This window comes from Mobula birostris, chromosome 25 (genome assembly GCF_030028105.1).
Source record: "Mobula birostris isolate sMobBir1 chromosome 25, sMobBir1.hap1, whole genome shotgun sequence".
Classification (NCBI taxonomy): Eukaryota; Metazoa; Chordata; class Chondrichthyes; order Myliobatiformes; family Myliobatidae; genus Mobula; species Mobula birostris.
The window spans coordinates 62,419,979-62,443,424 of NC_092394.1; the positions used below are offsets into that span (position 1 = coordinate 62,419,979).

The window sequence follows — 23,446 nt, forward strand, 5'->3', positions numbered from 1 at the left end:
CGTCAAGCTGCTGCTGCGTTAGGGAACTGGAGGTGCAGCTCAATGACCTTCATCTGGCCAGGGAGAGTGAGGAGGTGAAAGATGGGAGCTATAGGCAGGTAGTCACACCGGGGCCTTGGGAGACAGATTTGTGTGTAACAGTCAGGAGAAGGTAGGGCAGGAGTCAGATACTACAGAGTACCCCTGTGGCTGTCCCCCTTAACAATAAGTACTCCTGGTGGAGTACTGTTGGGACGGACGGCCTACCTAGAGGAAGCAACAGTGGCCGTGCCTCTGGCACAGAGTCTGGCCCTGTGGCTCAGAAGGGTAGGGAAAGTAAGAGGATGGCAGCAGTGATAAGGGACTCTATAGTTGGGGGGGGTCAGTCAGGCGATTCTATGGACGCAGGAAAGAAACACAGATGGTAGTTTGCCTCCCAGGTGCCAGGGTCTGGAATGTTTCTGATCACATCCACGATAGCCTAAAGTGCGAAGGAGATCAGCAAGAGGTCGTGGTACCTATTGGTACCAAAGATATAGGCAGGAAAAGAAAGAAAGTCCTGAAAACATACTACAGGGAGTTAGGAAGGAAATTGATAAGCAGGACCTCAAAGGTAGTAATCTCTGGATTACTGCCTGTGCCACGTGACAGTGAGTATAGGAATAGAGTGAGGTGGAGGATAAATGCGTGGCTGAGGGATTGGAGCAGGGGGCAGGGATTCAGATTTCTGGATCATTGGGACCTCTTTTGGGGCAGGTGGGACCTGTACAAAAAGGACAAAATTATCAAATGGCGTCTCCCTAGAGCGAGGGATTTATATGGCGTGGAGTTTGTTAGGTGTGTTCAGGAAGATTACTTGACACAATATGTAGTTAAGCCTACAAGAGGAGAGGATGTACTTAATCTGGAATTGGGAAATGAACCTGGTCAGGTGTTAGATCTCTCAGTGGGAGAGCATTTTGGAGATAGTGATTGCAATTCTATCTCCTTTGTGTCATCAGTAAATTTACTGACCCATCCCTCCACTTCCTCATCCAGGTCATTTATAAAAATCATGAAGAGAAGGTGTCCTGGAACAGATTCCTGAGGCACACCACTGGTCACCGACCTCCATGTGACCTGTCTATAACCACTCCTTACCTTCTGAGTGCAAGCCAATTCTGGATCAACAAAGCCATGTCCCCTTGGATCCCATGCCTCCTTACTTTTTTAATAAGCCTTACATGGAGTACCTTATCAAATGCCTTGCAGAAATCCGTATACACTAGATCAATGTGTTTAGTCACATCCTCAAAAATTCAATTAGGCTCCTGTGGCACGACCTGCCTTTGAGAAAGCCGTGCTGACTATTCCTAATCATATTATGCCTCTCCAAATGTTCATAAATCCTGCCTCTCAGGATCTTTTCCATCAACTTGCTGACCACTGAAGTAAGACTCACTGGCCTATAATTTCCTGGGCTCTCTCTACTCCCTTTCTTGAATAAGGGAACAAAATCTGCCACCTTCTAATCCTCCGGAACCTCTCCCGTCCCCATTGATGATGCAAAGATCATTGCCAGAGGCTCAGCAATCTACTCCCTCGCCTTCCACAGCAGCCTGGCATACATATCGTCCCGTACCAGTGACTTATCCAACTTGGTTTCCAAAAGCTCCAGCACATCCTCTTTCTTAATATCTGTATGCTCAAGCTTATCAGTCCGCTGTAAATCATCCCTACAATTGCCAAGGTTCTTTTCTGTACTGAATACTGAAGCAAAGTATTGATTAAGTACCTATGCTACCTCCTCCAGTTCCATACACACTTTTCCACTGTCACACTTGTTTGTTCCTTTTCTCGCACACCTTGTCCTCTTGCTCTTCACATACTTGTAGGGTGCTTTAAGGTTTCCTTAATCTTGCTGGCCAAGACCTTCTCATGGCCCTTTTTGTCTCTGCTAATTTCGTTCTTAAGCTCCTTTCTGCTCGCCCTATAATCTTCTAGATCTCTATCATTACCTAGTTTTTTGAACCTTTCGTAAGCTTTTCTTTTCTACTTGACTAGATTTATAAAAGCCTTTGTACACCTCTGTTCCTGTACCCTACCATCCTTTCTCTGAGTCATTGGAACGTACCTATGCAGAACTCCATGCAAGTATCCCCTGAACATTTGCCACATTTCTGCCGTATATCTCACTGAGAATATCTATTCCCAATTTGAACTTCGTAGTTCCTGCCTGATAGCCTCATACTTCCCCTTACAGTACTCCAATTAAGCCCTTCCTTAACTTGTCTGTACTTATCCCTCTCCAATGCTATGGTAAAGGAGATAGAATTGTGATCACTATCTCCAAAATCATCTGACACCTGACCAGATTCATTTCCCAATACTAGATCAAGTACAGCCTCTCCTCTTCAAAGTTGCTGGTGAACGCAGCAGGTCAGGCAGCATCCCTAGGAAGAGGTGCAGTCTACGTTTCAGGCCGAGACCCTTCGTCAGTCCTGACGAAGGATCTCGGCCTGAAACGTCGACTGTACCTCTTCCTAGAGGTGCTGCCTGGCTTGCTGCGTTCATCAGCAACTTTGATATGTGTTGCTTGAATTTCCAGCATCTGCAGAATTCCTGTTGTCAGCCTCTCCTCTTGTAGGCTTATCTACATATTGTGTCAAGAAACCTTCCTGAACACACCTAACAAACTCCAGTCCATCTAAACCCCTTGCTCTAGGGAGATGCCAATCAATAGTAGGGAAATTAAAATCTCCCACCACGACAACCCTGTTACTATTACACCTTTCTAGAAACTGTCTCCCTATCTGCTCCTCAGTGTCCCTGATACTAGTGGGTAACCTATAAAAAAACACCCAGTTAGAGTTATTGACCCCTTCCTGTTCCTAACTTCAACCCACAGAGACACCGTCAACAATCCCTCCATGACTTCCTCCTTTTCTGCAGCCATGACACTATCTCTGATTAGCAGTGCCACGCCAGTGCCTCTTTTGCCTCCCTCCCTGTCCTTTCTGAAACATCTAAAGCCTGGCATTCTAAGTAACCATTCCTGCCCCTGAGCCATCCAAGTCTCTGTAATGACCACAACATCATAGCTCCAAGTACTGATCCATGCTCTAAACTCATCTGCTTTGATTAAACTAATAATTAAATACCAAAGTAAATTAATCCCTTCTTTTTGCACATGGTCCATATCCCTTCATTCTTTGCATACCCTATGCCTATCTAAGAACCGCTTAATGAATGAATGAATTGAATGTATTTCTTACATCTTTCACACATGAGGAGTAAAAATTTTTACGTTATGTCTCTATCTAAATGTGCAATGTCAATCATATTAATTTATAATAAATAGAACAGTCAGTGTAATATAGAGAACACTGAAGCCAGTGTGAGTTCATCAGTCTGATGGCCTGATGAAAGAAGCTGTCCCGGAGCCTGTTGGTCCTGGCTTTTATGCTGCGGTACTGCTTCCCGGATGGTAGCAGCTGGAATAGATTGTGGTTGGGGTGACTCAGGTCCCCAATGATCCTTCAGGCCCTTTTCTCATACCTGTTCTTGTAAATGTCCTGATACATGGGAAATGTAGATTGTGGATTGTGGATAGATTGGAAGAATGGGCAGAGAAGTGGCAAATGAAGTACAATGTTGGAAAGTGTATGGTTATGCACTTTGGCAGGAAAAATAAACGGGCAGACTATTATTTAAATGGGGAAAGAATTCAAAGTTCTGAGATGCAACGGGACTTGGGAGTCCTCGTACAGGATACCCTTAAAGTTAACCTCCAGGTTGAGTCAGTAGTGAAGAAGGCGAATGCAATGTTGGCATTCATTTCTAGAGGAATAGAGTATAGGAGCAGGGATGTGATGTTGAGGCTCTATAAGGCGCTGGTGAGACCTCAGTTGGAGTACTGTGGGCAGTTTTGGTCTCCTTATTTAAGAAAGGATGTGCTGACGTTGGAGAGGGTACAGAGAAGATTCACTAGAATGATTCAGGGAATGAGAGGGTTAACATATGAGGAACGTTTGTCCGCTCTTGGACTGTATTCCTTGGAGTTTAGAAGAATGAGGGGAGACCTCATAGAAACATTTCGAATGTTAAAAGGCATGGACAGAGTGGATGTGGCAAAGTTGTTTCCCATGATGGGGGAGTCTAGTACGAGAGGGCATGACTTAAGGATTGAAGGGCGCCCTTTCAGAACAGAAATGCAAAGAAATTTTTTTAGTTAGAGGGTGGTGAATCGATGGAATTTGTTGCCACGGGCAGCAGTGGAGGCTAAGTCATTGGGTGTATTTAAGGCAGAGATTGATAGGTATCTGAGTAGCCAGGGCATCAAAGGTTATGGTGAGAAGGCGGGGCAGTGGGACTAAATAGGAGAATGGATCAGCTCATGATAAAATGGCAGAGCAGACTCGGGCCGAATGGCCTACTTCTGCTCCTTTGTCTTATGGTCTTATGGTCTAAGTTCACAACTACAGATGCACTGGGCTGTCCCCACCACTTTCTGCAGAGTCCTGCAATTGAGGGAAGTACAGTTCCCATACCAGGCAGTGATGCAGCCAGTCAGGATGCTCTCAATTGTGCCCCTGTAGTAAGTTCTTCAGATTTGAGGGCCCATACCAAACTTCCTCTACCGTCTGAGGTGAAAGAGGAGCTGTTGTGCCTTTTTCACCACACAACTCGTGTGTACATACCACGTGAGGTCCTCAATGATGTGGATACTGAGGAACTTGAAGCTGTTTTCGCTCTCAACCCCAGATCCACTGATGTCAATAGGGGTTAGCCCATCTCCATTCCTCCACAACCAACTCCTTTGTTTTTACGACATTGAGGGAGAGGTTGTTTTCTTGACACCACTGTGTCAGAGAGATATCTTCTTCCCTGTAGGCCACCTCGATATTGTTTGAGATAAGGCCAATCAATGTAGTGTCATCGGCAAATTTAATTAACAGAGTGGAGCTGTGGGTGGTGATACAGTCATGGGTATACAGGGTGTAAAGGAGGGAACTCAGTACGCAGCCCTGAGGGAGCTCACTCTTACAACCTGCTGGCGATCTGACGGGAAGTCCAAGATCCAGCTGCACGAGGCAGGGTCAAGGCCGAAATCTCTGAGTGTCTTGTCGGGCCTGGATGGAACTATGGTGTTGTATGCTGAATTGTAGTCCAAGAACAGCATTCCTACATAAGGATCCTCCTTCTCCAGATGTGTAAGGACGGTATGTAGAGCAGTGGCTATTGTGTCATCTTTTTGTGTCGGTAGGCGAATTGTAGGGTGTCCAGTGTGGGTGCTAGCAAGCTGCAGATGTAATCCTTGACCAGCCTGTCAAAGCATTTACTTATTATTGAGGTGAGTATGACAGGACGCCAGTCATGTCACCTTGGTCTTTTTTGGTACAGGGACAAGGGTGCATAATTTGAAGTAGGAGGGCACTCTACTCTGGGAGAGGAAAAGATTAAAAATGTCTGTAAACACACCTGCCAGTTGTGCTGCACACATCCTAAGTACTTGCCCTGGGATGCTGTCCAGTCCTGCAACCTTGCGACTTGTTTCTGCCACCACCATCACCATCACTAATGCATTCTGGAGACTCTCCACTTTCTATGTAAAAGAAAAACTGCCCGCACACACCTCCTTCGAATTTAAATGGATGCCCTCTAGAATTAGACATTTCATCCATGGTGGAGAGACACTGGCTGTCAATCTATGCCTCTTGTAATCTTATAAACCTGTCAGATCTCCTTTTAACCTCCGCTGCCCCAGAGAAAACAGCTCAAGTTTGTCCATCTTCTCCATTTAGCTCCTGCCTTCTAATCCAGATAGCATCCTGGATAAGGTTTTCAAGATGGATAACTGTGTGTCAGATTGGAGGACGGTGTCTAGTGGTGTGCCTCGGGAATCTGTACTGGGTCCAACGTTGTTTGTCGTATACATTAATGATATGGATGATGGGGTGGTAAGTTGGATTAGTAAGTATGCAGATGATACTAAGATAGGTGGAGTTGTGGATAATGAAGTAGGTTTTCAAAGCTTGCAGAGAGATCTAGACCACTTAGAAGAGTGAAAGATGGCAGATGGAGTTTAATGCTGATAAACGTGAGGTGCTACATTTTGGTAGGACTAATCAAAATAGAACATACATGGTAAATGGTAGGGCATTGAAGAATGCTATAGAACAGAGGGATCTCAGAATAATAGTGCATAGTTCCCTGAAGGTGGAATCTCATGTGGATAGGGTGGTGAAGAAAGCTTTTGGTATGCTGGCCTTTATAAATCAGAGCATTGAGTATAGGAATTGGGATGTAATGTTAAAATTATACAAGGCATTGGTAAGACCAAATTTGGAGTATTGTGTACAGTTCTGGTCACCGAATTATAGGAAAGATGTCAATAAAATTGAGAGAGTACAGAGGAGATTTACTAGAATGTTGCTTGGGTTTCATCTCCTAAGTTACAGAGAAAGGTTGAACAAGTTGGGCCTTTATTCTTTGGAGCATAGAAGGTTGAGGGGGGACTTGATAGAGGTATTTAAAATTATGAGGGGGATAGATAGAGTTGACATAGATAGGCTTTTTCCATTGAGAGTGGGGGAGATTCAAACAAGAGGACATGAGTTGAGAGTTAAAGGGCAAAAGTTTAGGGGTAACATGAAGGGGAACTTCTTTACTTACAGAGTAGTAGCTGTGTGGAACGAGCTTCCAGCAGAAGTGGTTGAAGCAGGTTCGATATTGTCATTTGAAGTTAAATTGGATAGATATATAGACAGGAAAGTAATGGAGGGTTATGGGCTGAGTGCAGGTCAGTGGGACTAGGCGAGAGTAAGAATTTGGCACGGACTAGAAGAGCCAAGATAGCCTGTTTCCGTGCTGTAATGGTATATGGTTATATGGACCGCACCTGGACCCGACCAGCGAGGCCTGGTCCAAGGCCCACCATGTTCCTGGAGACCCGCGGCCTGCTACCGTGCCAGAGAGCTTGGAGACGCGGCCCATTCTAACCAGCATCTCTCCAGAGCAGACGACCACACAGAAGTGACGTCCGAGACCTCAAGCTGCCCCAGACGCTTCCCCTGAGCGACCACCGTAAAGCCCCATTGGTGGACATCCACAGCTGCCGGAAGTGAGGCCTCCGCTGCAGACCTCAAGAATTGAGCCTGAGGCTCAGCTGGAGCGGAGGCCTCTGCAACCGTGACTCAGCTCACGGACTTGTTTCAGCCAGGAACCTGGCCCTCTGGGATTAAGTGTCAGCTTTGGGACCCAACTCAATCGACAGCCCGGGTCCCCAGTAGCGGAGCCTCCCCCGTCACTCGGCCCGACCCGGAGCGCCTGACGACGCCCACCGATCGATCCCCACGGGACACATCCACCAACCTGAAAGAGCTGACAACCACACACTGCATCGATGGAAACCTGGAAAGATGCACTATTTACCGAGGAAGTGTGGGAAAAGAGCTGGGCTGCTGGTCAGATTGAAGCTGAGGGGCTTCAGGGTCCCTATGCCCACCATCCTACTAGCTAATGTGCAAGCCATAGAGAACAAGGATGATCTTAAAGGAAGACTCACCTACTGCAGGGAGATGCAGAACTGCTGTGTATTCTGTTTCACTGAGACCTGGCTCTCCCCTGCCACCACCGACTGTGCCATCCAACCGGAGAGATTTTCGATCCATCGGGTGAACCGCACGGCGTCTTCGGGCAAGACAAGGGGAGGTGGTGTCTGCCTACTGATCAACACTGCGTGGTGCTCGGACACAGTGGCACTGACAAGCTTCTGCAGCCCGGACCTGGACCTGTCAGTGAAGTGTCATCCCTACTATCTGCCACAGGAATTCACCTCGGTCATACTGACAGCGGTCTACATTCTCCCCCAGGCGGACATGGAGTGTGCTCTGAACATACTGTATGCCAACATCAGTAACTTGAGACCAGGTATCCGGAGGCTTTGCTCATTACAGCCGGGGACTTTAACCAGGCGAACGTCAGAAAGGCATTGCCAAAGTTATACCAACATGTCTCCTGCCCCACTAGAGGCCCAAATATACTTGACCACTGCTACACAGCAGTGAAGGATGCCTACTGTTCCGTCCCATGACCTCACTTCGGAAAATCGGGCCATCAGGCCATACTCCTCCTCCCGGATTACAAACAGAAACTGAAGCAGGAGGTCATGGTGTCAAAAGTGGTGTCACGTTTGACGGAGGAAACAGATGAGGTCCTCCATGACTGCTTTGAATCGGTGGACTGGTTAGTATTCAAGCACTCGGTAGCTAACCTCGATGAGTGTGCCTCAGCTGTCACGGACTTTATTTGGAAATGCACGGAGGACTGTGTGTCTCGCAAGACCATCCGGGTATTCCCTAACTGGAAACCTTGGATGAATTATGAGGTCAAGTCCCTTTTGAAGGCTAGAGCTGCGGCTTTTAGGTCCGGGGATACCAGTCGCTACACGGAATCCAGGCGTGAACTCTGGAAAGCCATTAAGGGCACCAAGAGGCAATAGCAGGCCAAGTTGGAAGACCAGGCTAACCAAAGGGATGCCGGTAGACTATGGCAGGGTGTAAATGAGATCACTGGGTGCAAAGAAAAGGCTGGGAATATCAATAACTGTGGCACTTCTCTTCCTGACAATTTAACGTATTCTACGCAAGATTTGAACAGAAGAGGAGCGTCATGCTCCCTCCGGATGAACCGGACCTGTGGCATTGAGATTCATCGCCACTGAGGAGAACGTTAGAAGGGCCTTCCTGAAGATAAATCCAAGGAACGTGATGGGCCCAGATGGCGTCCCAGGATGGGTTCTCCGAGCCTGTGCAAGCGAGCTAGCTGGAGTGTTTGGTGACATCTTCAGCTGTTCCTTGCTTCAGTCTAAGATCCCCTCGTGTTTTAAGAAGGCAATGCTAATCCTGGTGCCGAAGAAGAGCAAGGTGGCATGCCTGTGGCTCTGACATCAATTGCTATGAAGTGCTTCGAGCGATTGGTTATGGCACACATCAACCACAGCCTACCGGTCAACCTCGAGGCTTTGCAATTCACCTACAGGAGCAACAGGTTAACGGCAGATGCCATCTCTCTGGCCCTACGTTCCTGCTTAGAACACCTGGAGAATAAAGACGCATACGTAAGGCTCCTTTTCATTGACTACAGCTCTGCCTTTAATACCATCATTCCAAATAAACTGATTCCTAAGCTCTGGAACCACAGGCTTAGCACTCAAATCTGCAGCTGGATCTTCAACTTCCTCACAGACAGGACCCAGGCTGTAAAAATAGGGGAAAAGCTCTCCTCTATAATCACTCTGAGCACTGGTGCCCCACAAGGCTGTGTACTCAGCCCCCTGCTGTACTCACTGTACACCCATGATTGTGTAGCCAAGTTTCCATCGAACTCAATATATAAGTTTGCAGATGACCCCACAATTGTAGGCCGTATCTCGGGTAATGATGAGTTTGAGTACAGAGAGGAAATTAAGAACCTGGTGGCATGGTGCGAAGACAATAACCTATCCCTCAACGTCAGCAAGACGTAGGAATTGGTTGTTGACTTCAGAAGGAGTAGCGGACCGCACGATCCCATTTACATCGGTGGTGTGCAAGTGGAACAGGTCAAAAGCTTTAAGTTCCTCGGGGTCAATATCACAAATGACCTGACTTGGTCCAACCAAGGAGGCTCACCAGTGTCTTTACTTCCTGAGAAAGCTAAAGAAATTTGGCATGTCCCCTAAAAACTCACAAATTTTTATAGATGCACTGTAGAAAGCATTCTTCTAGGGTGCATCACAACCTGGTATTATCTATTGCAATGTTCTGCTGCCGCTAAGACAACAAATTTCACGACATATGGCAGTGATATTGTTTCTGATTCTGATGAATAGACATTGCACAATTTATTCTTGTAAATATTTTTGTTATGACTAAGTTTTATTCTGATATGAGAAAAGAGTAGAGTGCAGGTAATGTACATAATTAGGGAAGTTTATAACAGTATAATTTATTGCCTGTAAAATGGAATAGAAAGCAAGAGATATTTTGCATGATTAATTTGGAGCATTTTGAGACATGGCTGTGCATGTTGTCTTCTGAAGATGGATGTGTAGCTGCTGAAGTGCAGAAGAAAGAAGATGAATGAAACACAGTATCCTGAGGGTGGATGGGGAGAGGATGTTTCTTCTTGTGGGAGACTCTAGAATTGGGAGTCAAAGTTGAGAGTTTGTCCATCTAAAATTGCTGAGGGATATGAAAGGGAGGGACCACTCTTCCTGAAAGGTCGGTGGTGGAGTCTAAGGCAGAGGGAGAGAGATTGTTGACAAGGTGAGGGGAGGTTAAAAGTGGGAAAGTTGCAGTCAAATCAGGGTGTGACATTAAAGGATGGAGCAGGCCTGAAGGGTCATGTGGCCTCTGTTAAGGAATGTATGTGTGAATATTTCTGAATTCCAAGTGTTTTGTAGCCATGAAGCAGGGTTCGGCAACCAGCACATTTTGTAAGTCTTTTTCTTCTGGGCATATGTATGCATTTCATTGTGATGTTTTTTCCATGTTGCTATGCTAAACCACCAGCTCTCCCAGGGGTTGGAGTTAATGTCCCTGATGTTGCTAATAATGATTTTATGTCAGCTTCGTCTCTATTGTCACATTCTTATCCTTGAATTCATGTCCCACTCCAGACAGTTAAGCAATTTGGCTTGGCTGACCAGAACTGGTGGAAAAGCTCAGCAGGTCAGGCAATATTTGAGGAGAGACTAATGTTAGCATGTCAAGTTCAAGGCTCATTTTTGGTCTTAACTGTTTCACTTTCCACAGATGCAAGTGTTTCCAGCATTTTCTGTTTTGTTATTGTTTTAGATTTCCAGCATCTGCAGTTTCTTTTTAATTTTGAAAATAAAGGGAATCAACTATGTAGATGTGTATTTATGCAATTAAGTAACACTGGTGCTCTGGTTTTCTTCGAAGTCCCAAAGACATGCTAGTTGGTAAATTAGAGCAATGCACAAAGGCACTGTAGCAGCTCCTTGTGTCTCCCAGTTGTTAGATTAATTTCTGCTACAAATTGTTGCCAATGTGTCGGCGAGTGTAGAATTTGTGGGGAATTGATGAGAAAGCAGGGTGAAGAAAATATGAGAATAATATAGAAACCATAGAAAACCATAGAAACCATAGAAAAAAACTACAGCACAGAAACAGGCCATTTGGCCCTTCTTGGCTGTGGCGAACTATTTCCTGCCTCATCTGACTGACCTGCACATGGACCATATCCCTCCATACACCTCTCATCCATGTATCTGTCCAATTTATTCTTAAATGTTAAAAAAGAACCCGCACTTACCACTTTGTCTGGCGGCTCATTCCATACTCCCACCACTCTCTGTGTGAAGAAGCCCCCCCTTATGTTCCCTTTAAGCTTTTCCCCCCTCACCCTTAAACCATGTCCTCTGGTTTTTTTCCTCCCCTTGCCTCAGTGGAAAAAGCCTGCTTGCATTCACTCTATCCATACCCATCATAATTTTATATACCTCTATCAAATCTCCCCTCATTCTTCTACTCTCCAGGGAATAAAGTCCTAACCTATTCAATCTTTCTCTGCAACTGAATTTCTCAAGTCCTGGCAACATCCTTGTAAACCTTCTCTGCACTCTTTCAACCTTATTAATATCCTTCCTGTAATTTGCTGACCAAAACTGAACACAATACTCGAGATTCGGCCTCACCAATGCCTTATACGACCTCATCATAACATTCCAGCTCTTATACTCAGTACTTTGATTGATAAAAGCCAATGTACCAAAAGCTATCTTTACGACCCTATCTACCTGTGACACCACTTTTAGGGAATTTTGTATCTGTATTCCCAGATCCCTCTGTTCTACTGCACTCCTCAGTGCCCTACCGTTTACCCTGTATGTTCTACCTTGCTTTGTCCTTCCAACGTGCAATACCTCACACTTGTCTGTATTAAACTCCATCTGCCATTTTCAGCCCATTTTTCCAGCTGGTCCAAGTCCCTCTGCAGGCTCTGAAAACCTTCCTCACTGTCCACTACACCTCCAATCTTTGTATCATCAGCAAATTTGCTGATCCAATTTACCACATTATCATCCAGATCATTGATATAGATGACAAGCAACAATGGACCCAGCACTGATCCCTGTGGCACACCACTAGTCACAAGCCTCCACTCTGAGATGCAATTCTCTACTACCACTCTTTGGCTTCTTCCATTGAGCCAATGTCTAATCCAATTTACCACCTCTCCATGTATACCTAGCGACTGAATTTTCCTAACTAACCTCCCATGCGGGACCTTGTCAAAGGCCTTACTGAAATCCATGTAGACAATATCCACTGTCTTCCCTTCATCCACTTTCCTGGTAACCTCCTCGAAAAACTCCAATAGATTTAATTCCATAGGTTTAATATAAGTTGATGATGCATGTGGACTTTGTGGATCAAAGGGCTGTTTCTGTGCTGCATCTCTCTCTGACTGCAGGAATCAGATCACACTTACAAATCACTAAGTAAGTTACAAGGTTCTGTACCATCCTGTACCATGCTCCCTCCCTAAACTATCTCCTTTCAGTTTGTAAACAGGATCTCTTCACAGATGATGCAGAATGCTGTATGAACATTTCCTGTCACCCTTTACCCTGTACCTGTTTAATCTCTCTACTGTATTCATGCAGGATTTGAACCGGAAACTTACTGGGATCGGATGCAGCTTCTGCAGGAGGCCATTCTTGCCAGGTACGTCACCATTCCTACCCACCTTGTGTCACACTACACCCTCTGTTTCTCCACCTTTCTATCTCTCCCATCTCTTGGACCTATAGGGTAGAGGATGGGCAGTTAGTGTACAAGTAGATGCAATGAATAATTTAGAAAGGGAAAAGAATATAACTTCCAGTAAAATCGAAAAGGTGATGAATACAAAATTGAAGGTGTTATAGTTGAAAACACACTATGCACAATAAGGTAGATGATCTTGTAGCACAGTTAGAGATTGGCAGGTATGACATGGACATCAATAAGTCGTGGCTGAAAGAGGATCATAGTTGGGAGCTTAACATCCAGGGACACACATTGTATTGAAAGTACAGGCTGGTACACAGCTGGTAAAAAATGACATTAAATCCTTAGAAAGAGGTGGCATTGGATTGGAAAGTGTAGAATCGATGTGGGTAGAGTGAAGAAACAGCGAGGGTAAAAAGACACTGATGGAAGGTTATATACAGGCCCACAAACAGTAACCAGGATGTGGAGTACAAATTGCAATGGGAGATAGAAAACACATATATGTAAAAAGTAGTGGGAGATTTTAATATGCAGGCCGATTCAGGGAAAGTCAGGTTGGTGCTGGATCTAAAGGGAAGGAATTTGTAGAACGTCTGTGAGGTGGCTTTTCAGAGCAGCTTGTGGTTGAGCCCACTAGGGGAACGGCAATTCTGCATTGGGTGTTGTGTAATAAACCAGATTTGATTAGGGAGTTAAGGTTATTATCAAATTACATATATGTTCCCATATACAACCCTGACATTCATTTTCTTCTGGGCATACTCAACAAATCTATAGGATAATAACGATAACAGAATCAATGACAGACCACCCAACTTGGATGTTCAACCGATCTGCAGATGACGGCAAACTGCAAATATAAAAAAGAAAGAAATAATAAATAAACAATAAATATTGAGAACATGAGATGAAAAGACCTTGAAAGTGAGTTAATAGGTGTGGGAACATTTCAATCATGGGGCAAGTGAAGTTATCCTCTTTGGTTCAAGAGCCTGATGATTGAGAATAATAACTGTTCCTGAATCTGGTGTGTGAGTGCTGAGGCTCCTGTACCATCTTCCTGATTGCAACAGCGAGAAGAGAGCATGTCCTGGGTGGTGGAGGTTCCTGATGATGGATGCTGCTTTCCTGCGGTTTCATGTAGATGTGCTCAATGGTCTGGATTTGTGGCATTGGTATTTCCATATTAGGCTGTGATGAGCAGGTCAATATACTCTCCACGACATATTTATAGAATTTTGCCAAAGTTTTAGATGTCATGCTGAATCTCTGCAAACTCTGAAGAAAGTAGAGATGCTGCCGGGCTTTCTTTGTAATTACCCTTGTATGCTGAGCCCAGGACAGGTCCTGTGAAATGATAGCACTGAGGAATTTAAAGTTACTGACCCTCTCCATCTCTGATTATCCAATGAGGACTGGCTGGTGGACCTCTGGTTTCTTTCTTTTGAAATCAATAATCAGCTCCTTGTTCTTGTTGACAGTGAGTAAGAGGTTGTTGTTGTGGCACCACTCAGCCAGATTTTCAATCTTCCTCCTGTATGATCATAGAAACATAGAAAATAGGTGCAGAAGTAGGCCATTCGGCCCTTTGAGCCTGCACCTCCATTCAGTATGATCATGTCTGATCATCCAACTCAGAACCCTGTACCTGCCTTCTCTCCATACCCGCTGATCCCTTTAGCCACAAAGGCGATATCTGACTCCCTCTTAAATATAGCCAATGAACTGGCTTCAACTGTTTCCTGTGGCAGAGAATTCTACAGATTCACCACTCTCTGTATGAAGAAGTTTTTCCTCATCTTGGTCCTAAGAGGCTTCCCCTTAATCCTCAGACTGTGACCCCTCATTCTGGACTTCCCCAACATCGGGAACAATCTTCCTACATCTACCCTGTCCAATCCCTTTAGAATTTTATACGTTTCAATAAGATCCCCCCTCAATCTTCTAAATTCCAGAGAGTATAAGCCTAGTCGATCCAGTCTTCCATCATATGAAAGTCCTGCCATCCCAGGAATCAATCTGGTGAACTTTCTTTGTACTCCCCTAATGTCTTTCCTCAGATTAGGGGACCAAAACTGCACACAATACTCCAGGTGTGGTCTCACCCAAGGCCTTGTACAACTGCAGTAGTACCTCCCTGCTTCTGTACTCAAATCCTCTTGCTATGAATGCCAGCATACCATTCGCCTTTTTCACCGCCTGCTGTACCTGCATGCCCATTTTCAATGACTGGTGTACAGTGACACCCAGATCTCGTTGCACCTCCCCTTTTCCTAATCAGCCACCATTCAGATAATAATCTGTTTTCCTGTTCTTGCCACCAAAGTGGATAACTTCACATTTATCCACATTAAATTGCATCTGCCATGAATTTGCCCACTCACCTAACCTATCCAAGTCACCCTGCATCCTCTTAGCATCCTCCTCACAGCTAACACTGCCGCCCAGCTTCGTGTCATACACAAACTTGGAGATGCTGCATTTAATTCCCTCGTCTAAGTCATTAATATATATTGTAAACAACTGGGGTCCCAGCACTGAGCCTTGCGGTACCCCACTAGTCACTGCCTGCCATTCTGAAAAGGTCCTGTTTATTCCCACTCTTTGCTTCCTGTCTTCCAACCAATTCTCTATCCACATCAATACCATACCCCCAATACCGTGTGCTTTAAGTTTGCACACTAATCTCCTGTGTGGGACCTTGTCAAAAGCCTTTTGAAAATCCAAATATACCACATTCACTGGTTCTCGCCATCCACTCTACTAGTTACATCCTCAAAAAAAGTTCTATGAGATTCGTCAGACATGATTTTCCTTTCACAAATCCATGCTGACTTTGTCCGATCATTTCACCGCTTTCCAAATGTGCTGTTATCACATCTTTGACAACTGACTCTAGCATTTTCCCCACCACCGATGTCAGGCTAACCGGTCTATAATTCCCCGGTTTCTCTCTCCCTCCTTTTTTAAAAAGTGGAGTTACATTAGCCACCCTCCAATCCTCAGGAACTAGTCCAGAATCTAACGAGTTTTGAAAAATTATCACTAATGCATCCACTATTTCTTGGGCTACTTCCTTAAGCACTCTGGGATGCAGACCATCTGGCCCTGGGGATTTATCTGCCTTTAATCCCTTCAATTTACTTAACACCACTTCCCTACTAACATGTATTTCCCTCAGTTGCTCCATCTCACTAACACAAAATAATCTGCAGATGCTGGGGTCAAAGCAACACTCACAACACGCTGGAGGAACTCAGCAGGTCGGGCAACATCAGTGGAAAAGATCGATCGACGTTTCGGGCTGGAACCCTTCGTCCCCCTACAGTCCTGACTGTACACTGTACAACTATAGACGTTTTTGAGTGTATTTGTTGACATGCCAAACCTCTTCAAACTCCTAATAAAGTTTAGCCGCTGTCTTGCCGCCTTCATGACTACATTAATATGTTGGGACCAGGTTAGATCCTCAGAAATCTTGACACCCAGGAACTTGAAGCTGCTCACTCTCTCCACTTCTATGAGGATTGGTATGTGTTCCTTCGTCTTACCCTTCCTGAAGTCCACAATCAGCTCTTTCGTCTTACTGACATTGAGTGCCAGGTTGTTGTTGTGGCACCACTCCACTAGTTGGCATATCTCACTCCTGTACGCTCTCTCGTCACCACCAACAACGGTTGTATTGTCAGCAAATTTGTAGATGGTATTTGATCTGTGCCTAGCCACACAGTCATGTGTGTAGCTCCCGCTGGCCACCCTCAGGGTCGCTCGGCTCGCTGTCGTCTAGGGAAACAGCCTCGGCCCCGGTAAACTGGGTAATTCGTTTGTGTGGATGCTGTGTGAGGTACCCCACCCCGCCCAAATAACAGACAATACACCAGATGCAATTAAATGATTTACAGTTTATAGATATTACTGGAACTATATAATTAAGAGAGAATAAAATATAAAAGGAAAATAAAAGGCGCCACACTTATCAAAGTTCAATCTCTTTGTGCACAAAAACTGTTGGAGCTCAAGGACCTTCTTCTTCACCCTGCGACCCCCTCGGACCACCTCGACCGGCCGCCTGGGACCAACAACGGTGGTCGACCAGACGCTCCACACGAGTCCGTCTCCGTCTCCTCGCCGAACGTCCCACTCGGGGTCCGACCCCGTTAGCGGACTCACAGCACCTGGTCCATCCTCTGTCTGGCTCTCCCGCCTTCTGCCCCAAAACCCGCGCATACAGTATCTTCAAATACACCAAAACCATAACAACTATCCCAATTGGTTAATAGCACTCTCTTATCAGACTCTAAAGCAAAAACAAACTGTTAGCGCAAACTTTCTCAGTGTTTAACACAACAAAGTCGCATTCCCCAGATTAACATAACAAAAACGCCATTTTAATTAGCCTCTGCAGTAACATAAAAATCGAAACCCCCTTACGTGTGTATATAGAGAGTAGAGCAGTGGGCTAAGCATACAACGCTAAGGTGAGCCAGTGTCGATAGTCAGCGAAGAGGATACGTTATCACCAATCTGCACAGACTGGTCTTCCGGTTAGGAAGTCGAGGATCCAATTACAGAGGCCCAGGTTCTGCAACTTCTCAATCAGGATTGTGGGAATGGTGGTGCTAAATGCTGAGCTATAGTCGATGAACAGCATCCTGACGTAGGTGTTTGTGTTGTCTAGGTGGTCTAAAGCCGTGTGAAGAGCCATGGAGAATGCATCTGCCGTTGACCTATTGTGACAGTAAGGAAACTGCAATGGGTCCAGGTCCTTGCTCAGGCAGGAGTTCAGTCTAGTCATGACCAACCTCTCAAAGCATTTCATCACTTTAGATGTGAATGCTACTGGGCAATAGTCATTAAGGCAGCCCACATTAATCTTCTTTGGCACTGGTATAATTGTTGCCTTTCTGAAGCAAGTGGGAACTTCTGCCTGTAGCAGTGAGAGGTTGAAAATGTCCTTGAATACTCCCGCCAGTTGGTTGGCACAGGTTTTCAGAGCCTTACCAGGTACTCCATCGGGACCTTCTGCCTTGCAAGGGTTCACTCTCTTTGAAGACAGTCTAACATTGGCCTCTGAGACAGAGATCACAGGGTCATCAGGTGCAGCAGGGATCTTCACAGCTGTAGTTGTGTTCTCACTTTCAAAGTGTGCACAGAAGGCATTGCGTTCATCTGGTAGTGAAACATCACTGCCATTCATACTATTGGGTTTCGCTTTGTAAGAAATAATATCTTGCAGTCCCTGCCAGAGTTGCCGAGCATCTGATATCGCCTCCAACCTCGTTCAAAATTGTCCCTTCGCCCTTGAAATAGCCCTCCACAAATCATACCTGGTTTTCTGGTACAAGCCTCGGTTGCCAGACTTGAACCACCCTTGATTCGGCCAGCGGCAGTAGTGTCATCAACAAACTTAAACATGGCATTGGAGCTGTGCTTAGCCACACAGTCATAAGTGTAAAGCAAGAGAGCAGAGGCCTAAGCACACAGTCTTGTGGTGAACCTGTACTGTTGGTGATTGTGAAGGAGGTGTTGCTCCCAATCCAATCTGACTGAGGTCTGTAAGTGAGGAAGTCGAAGATCGAATTGCACAAGGAGGTATTGAGCCCAAGGTCTTTGAGTTTATTGATTAATTTTGAGAGGATGTTGGTATTGAATGTAGAGCTGCAGTAGTCGATAAAGAGCATCTTGATGTATGCATCTTTATCCAGATGTTCCCAGGTTGAGTGAAGAGCCAATGAGATGGCAACTGCTGTGGACCTGTTGCTCTGGTATGTAAATTGGAGTGGATCCAAGTCGCTTCGCAGGCAATTGATATGTTTCATCAGCATCCTCTGAAAACACTTCATCACTGGGATGCAAGTGCTACTGGGTGATAATCAGTGAGGCACGTCATTACGCACTTCTTCGACACCAGTATAAGTGAAGCCTGCTTGAAGCAGGTGGGTACCTCAGGCTGCCAAAGCAAGAGGTTAAGGATCTCAGTGAACACTCCAGCCAATTGATCAGCCCAAGTTTTTAGTACTTGGCCAGGTACCCTGTCAGGGCCGAATGCTTTCTGTGGGTTCACCCTCCTGAAGGCTGCTCACACGCCAGCCTCAAGAAACTGAAATCATGGGATCATCAGGGGATGTGGGAGATTTTAATGCTTCCTCCGTGTTTTGATGGTCAACACTAGCATAGAAGGTATTGAGCTCATCTGGATGTGAAGCCCTGTTGTTGCCTAATTTGCATGATTTAATTTTACAATAGGTGTTATTATTCAAGTTCTGCCACAACAGTCGAGCATCCTTCGCTGATTCAAGTTTAATCAGGAATTGTACTTCACCCATGAGAAGAAGATTATACCTGGACCTCTTGTAACTTCCTTGGTCACCAGACTTGAATGCCTCTGGTCTGACCCTCAGCAGATTGAAAATTTCAAGGTCCATCCAGGGCTTCTGATTTGGGGAAGACTGAGTGATTTTGTAGGGACACACTTGTCTACAAGTGTTTTAATAAAGTCTATCGCAACTGATGTGTATTCATACAGATCCACAGATGAGTCCATGAACAGGGCCCAGTCTACTGACTTGAAGCAATCCTGTAGATGCTCCTCTGCCTCCCACAGCTACATGTTTGTTGTCCTAATCTTTGAAGCTTTGCACTTTAACCTCTGCTTCTGTGCACGTAGGAGGCCAAGCATGTGATCCGATTTACCAAATGCAGTCTTGGCATGGAACGGTAGGCATTCCTTATCTTGGTCTAGTGTGTTGGAACCTCTGGTGCTTCATGTTATATGCTAATAGGAATGGTGCAGGGACTTCTTCATACAAAAACCCAGCTGAAGTCCCTGACTATGATTTGAAATGTGTCAGGATGGACTGTTTCTTGTTTGGAGACAGCATCATGGAGTATCTCAAGTGCTTGATTATAGTTGGCCATTGGTGGTATGTAAACTGCAGTCAGGACAATGGAGGAGAACTCCCTTTGCAAATAGAATGGATGGCATTTGACCATTAGTTGTTCAAAGTCAGAAAAACACAGGTTCATCAAAACCGCCACATCAGAGCACCACTGAGAGTTTATCATGAAATACACATCTCCACCTTTTGCCTTTTCCGTATCAGGAGTTCTGTCCATTCAGTAAATCAAGATCCTTCCAGTTAGATCGTTGTCTATGGTGTGCTGAGAGACTTCCAAGTTTCGCTTAGACATAGAATGCACCAGTCTCATTTCCCTCCAATACAGCAATCTTGCCCTCAGGTCTTCAATTTTATTCTCCAGTGACTGCATATTTGCTAACAAGATGCTGGATAGAAGGAGCCTCATCCCTCTGCATTTAAGGCTGGCTTGGAGTCCCGCACTCCTGCCTCGCATTCAGCCATGGAGATGAACCTTTGTCCACTTAAAGATGCCTGTACCTGTCTAGTCTGCCAAGGGCTTTAGATGATCGTGAAATCTGTAGATCATTATGTTGATTTGAAAGTACATCGCTTAGCGGGAAATTACATGCTGCGGATTGCGGTGAGAGTAATTTGAAAGAGGTTTTTTAAAAATATATTTAGAAGTGTTGTCTGCAGCCCACAGAGCTGGAGTTCACCAGTGCCATCTTTAATAATATCTTTAAGGTGAAAGAATCCTTGGGAGGCAGGAATCATAATATGAGAGAATTCATCCTGCAATTTGAGTGAGGAGCTGGCCGAAGATGATTGGAAGGAGTTACTAGCAGCGATGACAGCACAGCAGCAATGGCTGGAGATTTTGGGAGCAACTTGGAAGGCACGGGACAGATACATAGTATTCTAAAGGGCAAATATGGCTGACAAGGAAAGCCAAATACAGCAAAAAGCAAAGGAGGGGATATGATGTGGCAAAAGTTAGTGCGAAGTTAGAGGATTGGGAAGCTTTTTAAAAATACAAAAGGCTGCCAAAAAACAATAAGGAGAGAAAAGATAATATCAAAGAGGACACCAAAAGTTTTTTTTAGATATATAATGAGTTAAAGAGAGGTGAGAGTGGATATTATACCACTGGAAAATGACGCTGGAGAGGTTGTACTGGGCGATAAAGAAATGGCAGGCGAACTCACTGTATTTTGCATCAGTCTTTTCTGTGGAAGACGCCAGCAGTATGCAAGAAATTGCCAGTAAAGGGAAAACAGTGGCAGATGAAATATATGTAGAGATGTGTATGGTCATGTATTTTGGTAGAAGCATTACAGGCTTAGACTACTAAACGGGAGAAATTCAGAAATGAGAGGTGCAAGGGACTTGGGAGTCCTCGTGCAGGATTCCCTAAAGATTAACCTGCAGATTGAGCAGTGGTAAAGAAGGAAAATGCATTGTTAGCATTCATTTTGAGAGAACTAGAATATAAAAGCAAGGATGTAATGCTGAGGTTTTATAAGGCGTTGGTCAGACCACACTTGGACTATTATGAGCAAGACTGGGCCCCTAATCTTAGAAAGGATGTGCTGCCATTGGAGGTTGGTCCAGAGGAGGTTCGTGAGAATGATCCTGGGAATGAAAGAGTTAATGTATGAGGAGTGTTTGATAGTTTTGCACCTGTAATCACAGGAGTTTAGAAGAATGACGGGGGATCTCAGTGAAATCTATTGAATTTTGAAAGGCCTAGATAGAGTGGATGTGGAGAGGATGTTTCCCGTAGTGGGAGAGTCTAGGACCAGAGGACATAGCCTTAGAATAGAAGGATGTCTCTTTAAAACAGAGATAAGAAGTGATTTCTTTGGCGGTGGGTGGTGAGTCTTTGGAATTCAGTATCATAGATGGTTCTGGAGGCCAGATCATTGGGTATATTTAAAGTGGAGGTTGATAGGTTCTTGATTGGTAAATGCGTCATAGGTTATGGAAAGAAGGCAGGTGAATATGGGTTGAGCAGGATAATAAATCAGCCATGATTGAATGGCAGAGCAGACTTGATGGGGCTAAAGGCCTAGTTCTGCTCCTATGTCTTATGGTCTCAACTCTTATCCATTCTCATCCTATGCCTGCCTCTATGTCAGGAGACTGGGTGGTGGTATTGACTATCAGGCAGAGCCTCTACTGTGGAGCCAACTGTGATGAGATGTTGAGGGACAGGGCAGAGTATCTGTGCCAGCCCATGGACTGGGGCCACCAGGGTTTCTTGCTGTGTGCTCCTCTGATCCTGCTTCCTTCTCTGATGCAGGTTTGGATTTGTTCAAGACAAGTACTCAGCCTCGGCCTTTAACTTCCCTGCAGAGAACAAGCCACAGTACATTCATGTCACAGGTGAGTGCAGCTGTGCTGCTGGGAAGCCACATTCACCAGAGCCCATGGCCTTGCTGACAGATGCTCGGTACAGTCAGCAACCCTGCAGCAGGTGACCAGGTCATAGAAGAGTACAGCACAGAAACAGGTCCTTCAGCCTATCTAACCCATGCTAAACTATTTAAACTGCCTAGTCCCATCAACCTGCCGCTCCCATCTATGCACCTATCCATGTTTCTCTTAAATGTTGAAATTAAGCTCGTATGCACAACTTGCACTGACTGCTGATTCCACACCCTCATGACCCTCGGAGTGAAGAAGTTTCCCTTCCTATTCCCCTTAAACACTTCTGCTTTCACCTTTAACCCATGACCTCTAGTTGCAGTCCTGTCCAACCTCAGTAAAAAAAAGCCTGCTTGCATTTACCCTAACTGTACCCCTCATAATTTTGTATACTTCTATCAAATTTCTATCAATCATCTACTTTTCAAGGAATAAAGTCATAGCCTATTCAATCTTCCCTTACAACTCAGGTCCTTCAGTCCCAATAACATTCTTGTAAATTTTCTTTGTACTCTTTCAACGTTATTTACGTCTTTTCTGTAGGCAGGTAACCAAAACTGCATGCAGTACTCCAATCTGGGCCTCGCCAAAGTCTTGTACAACTTCAACATAACATCCCAACACCTGTACTCAGTACTTTGATTTATGAAGGTCAATATGTCAAAAAGCTTTCTTAACAACCCTATACCTGTGCCACCACCTTCAATGAATTATGGATCTGTATTTCCAGATCCTTATGTTCTACCACACTCCTCAGTGCACTGTGTAAGGCCTACCCAGGCTGGTCCTACTGAAGGGTAAAACCTTGCATTTGTCTGCATTAAATTCAATCTGCCATTTTTCAGCCCATTTTTTCAGCTGGTCCAAATCCTGCTGCAAGCTGTGATAGTCTTCCTCGCTGTCCAATACACCCCCAGTCTTGGTGTCATCTGCAAATTTGCTGATCCAGTTAACAACGTTTTTATCCAGATCACCAATAACAATGGGCCCAGCACTGATCCCTGTGGCACTCTGCTAGTCCCAGTCAGAGGCAACCATCTACTACCATTCTCTGGTGTCTCCCTTAAAGTCGATGTCTAATCCAATTTACTACCTCATCTTGAATTCCCAGCAACTGAACCTTCTTGACCATCCTCCCATGTGGGACCTTTCAAGTGCCTTGCTAAAGTCCAGGTATACAACATCCACTGCCTTTCCTTCATCATGTTTCCTGGTAACTTCCTCAAAAAACACTATATGATTGGTTAGACACAACCTACCAGGTACAAAGCCATGCTGACTATCCCTAATCAGTTCCTGTCTATCCAAATACTGGTATATCCAGTCCCTTAGAATTCCTTCCAACAACTTTCCCACTACTGATGTCAGGCTCATCTGCCTATAATTTACTGGTTTATTTTTAGAACCTTTCTTAAA

General features: G+C 45.0%; 1 protein-coding gene across 7 annotated transcripts in view; it reads left to right on the top strand.

Annotated features, from left to right (window-relative positions):
* The window catches only part of depdc5 (DEP domain containing 5, GATOR1 subcomplex subunit), a 234,001-nt gene that overhangs the window by 201,919 nt on the left and 8,636 nt on the right, over window positions 1-23,446 (top strand). For all 7 annotated transcript variants that reach the window (XM_072243711.1, XM_072243716.1, XM_072243712.1 and 4 more), the window contains 2 exons: window positions 12,635-12,695; window positions 21,906-21,988. In XM_072243711.1, coding sequence (XP_072099812.1) covers window positions 12,635-12,695; window positions 21,906-21,988 — 144 coding nt within the window. The remainder of the gene's footprint in view (window positions 1-12,634; window positions 12,696-21,905; window positions 21,989-23,446) is intronic.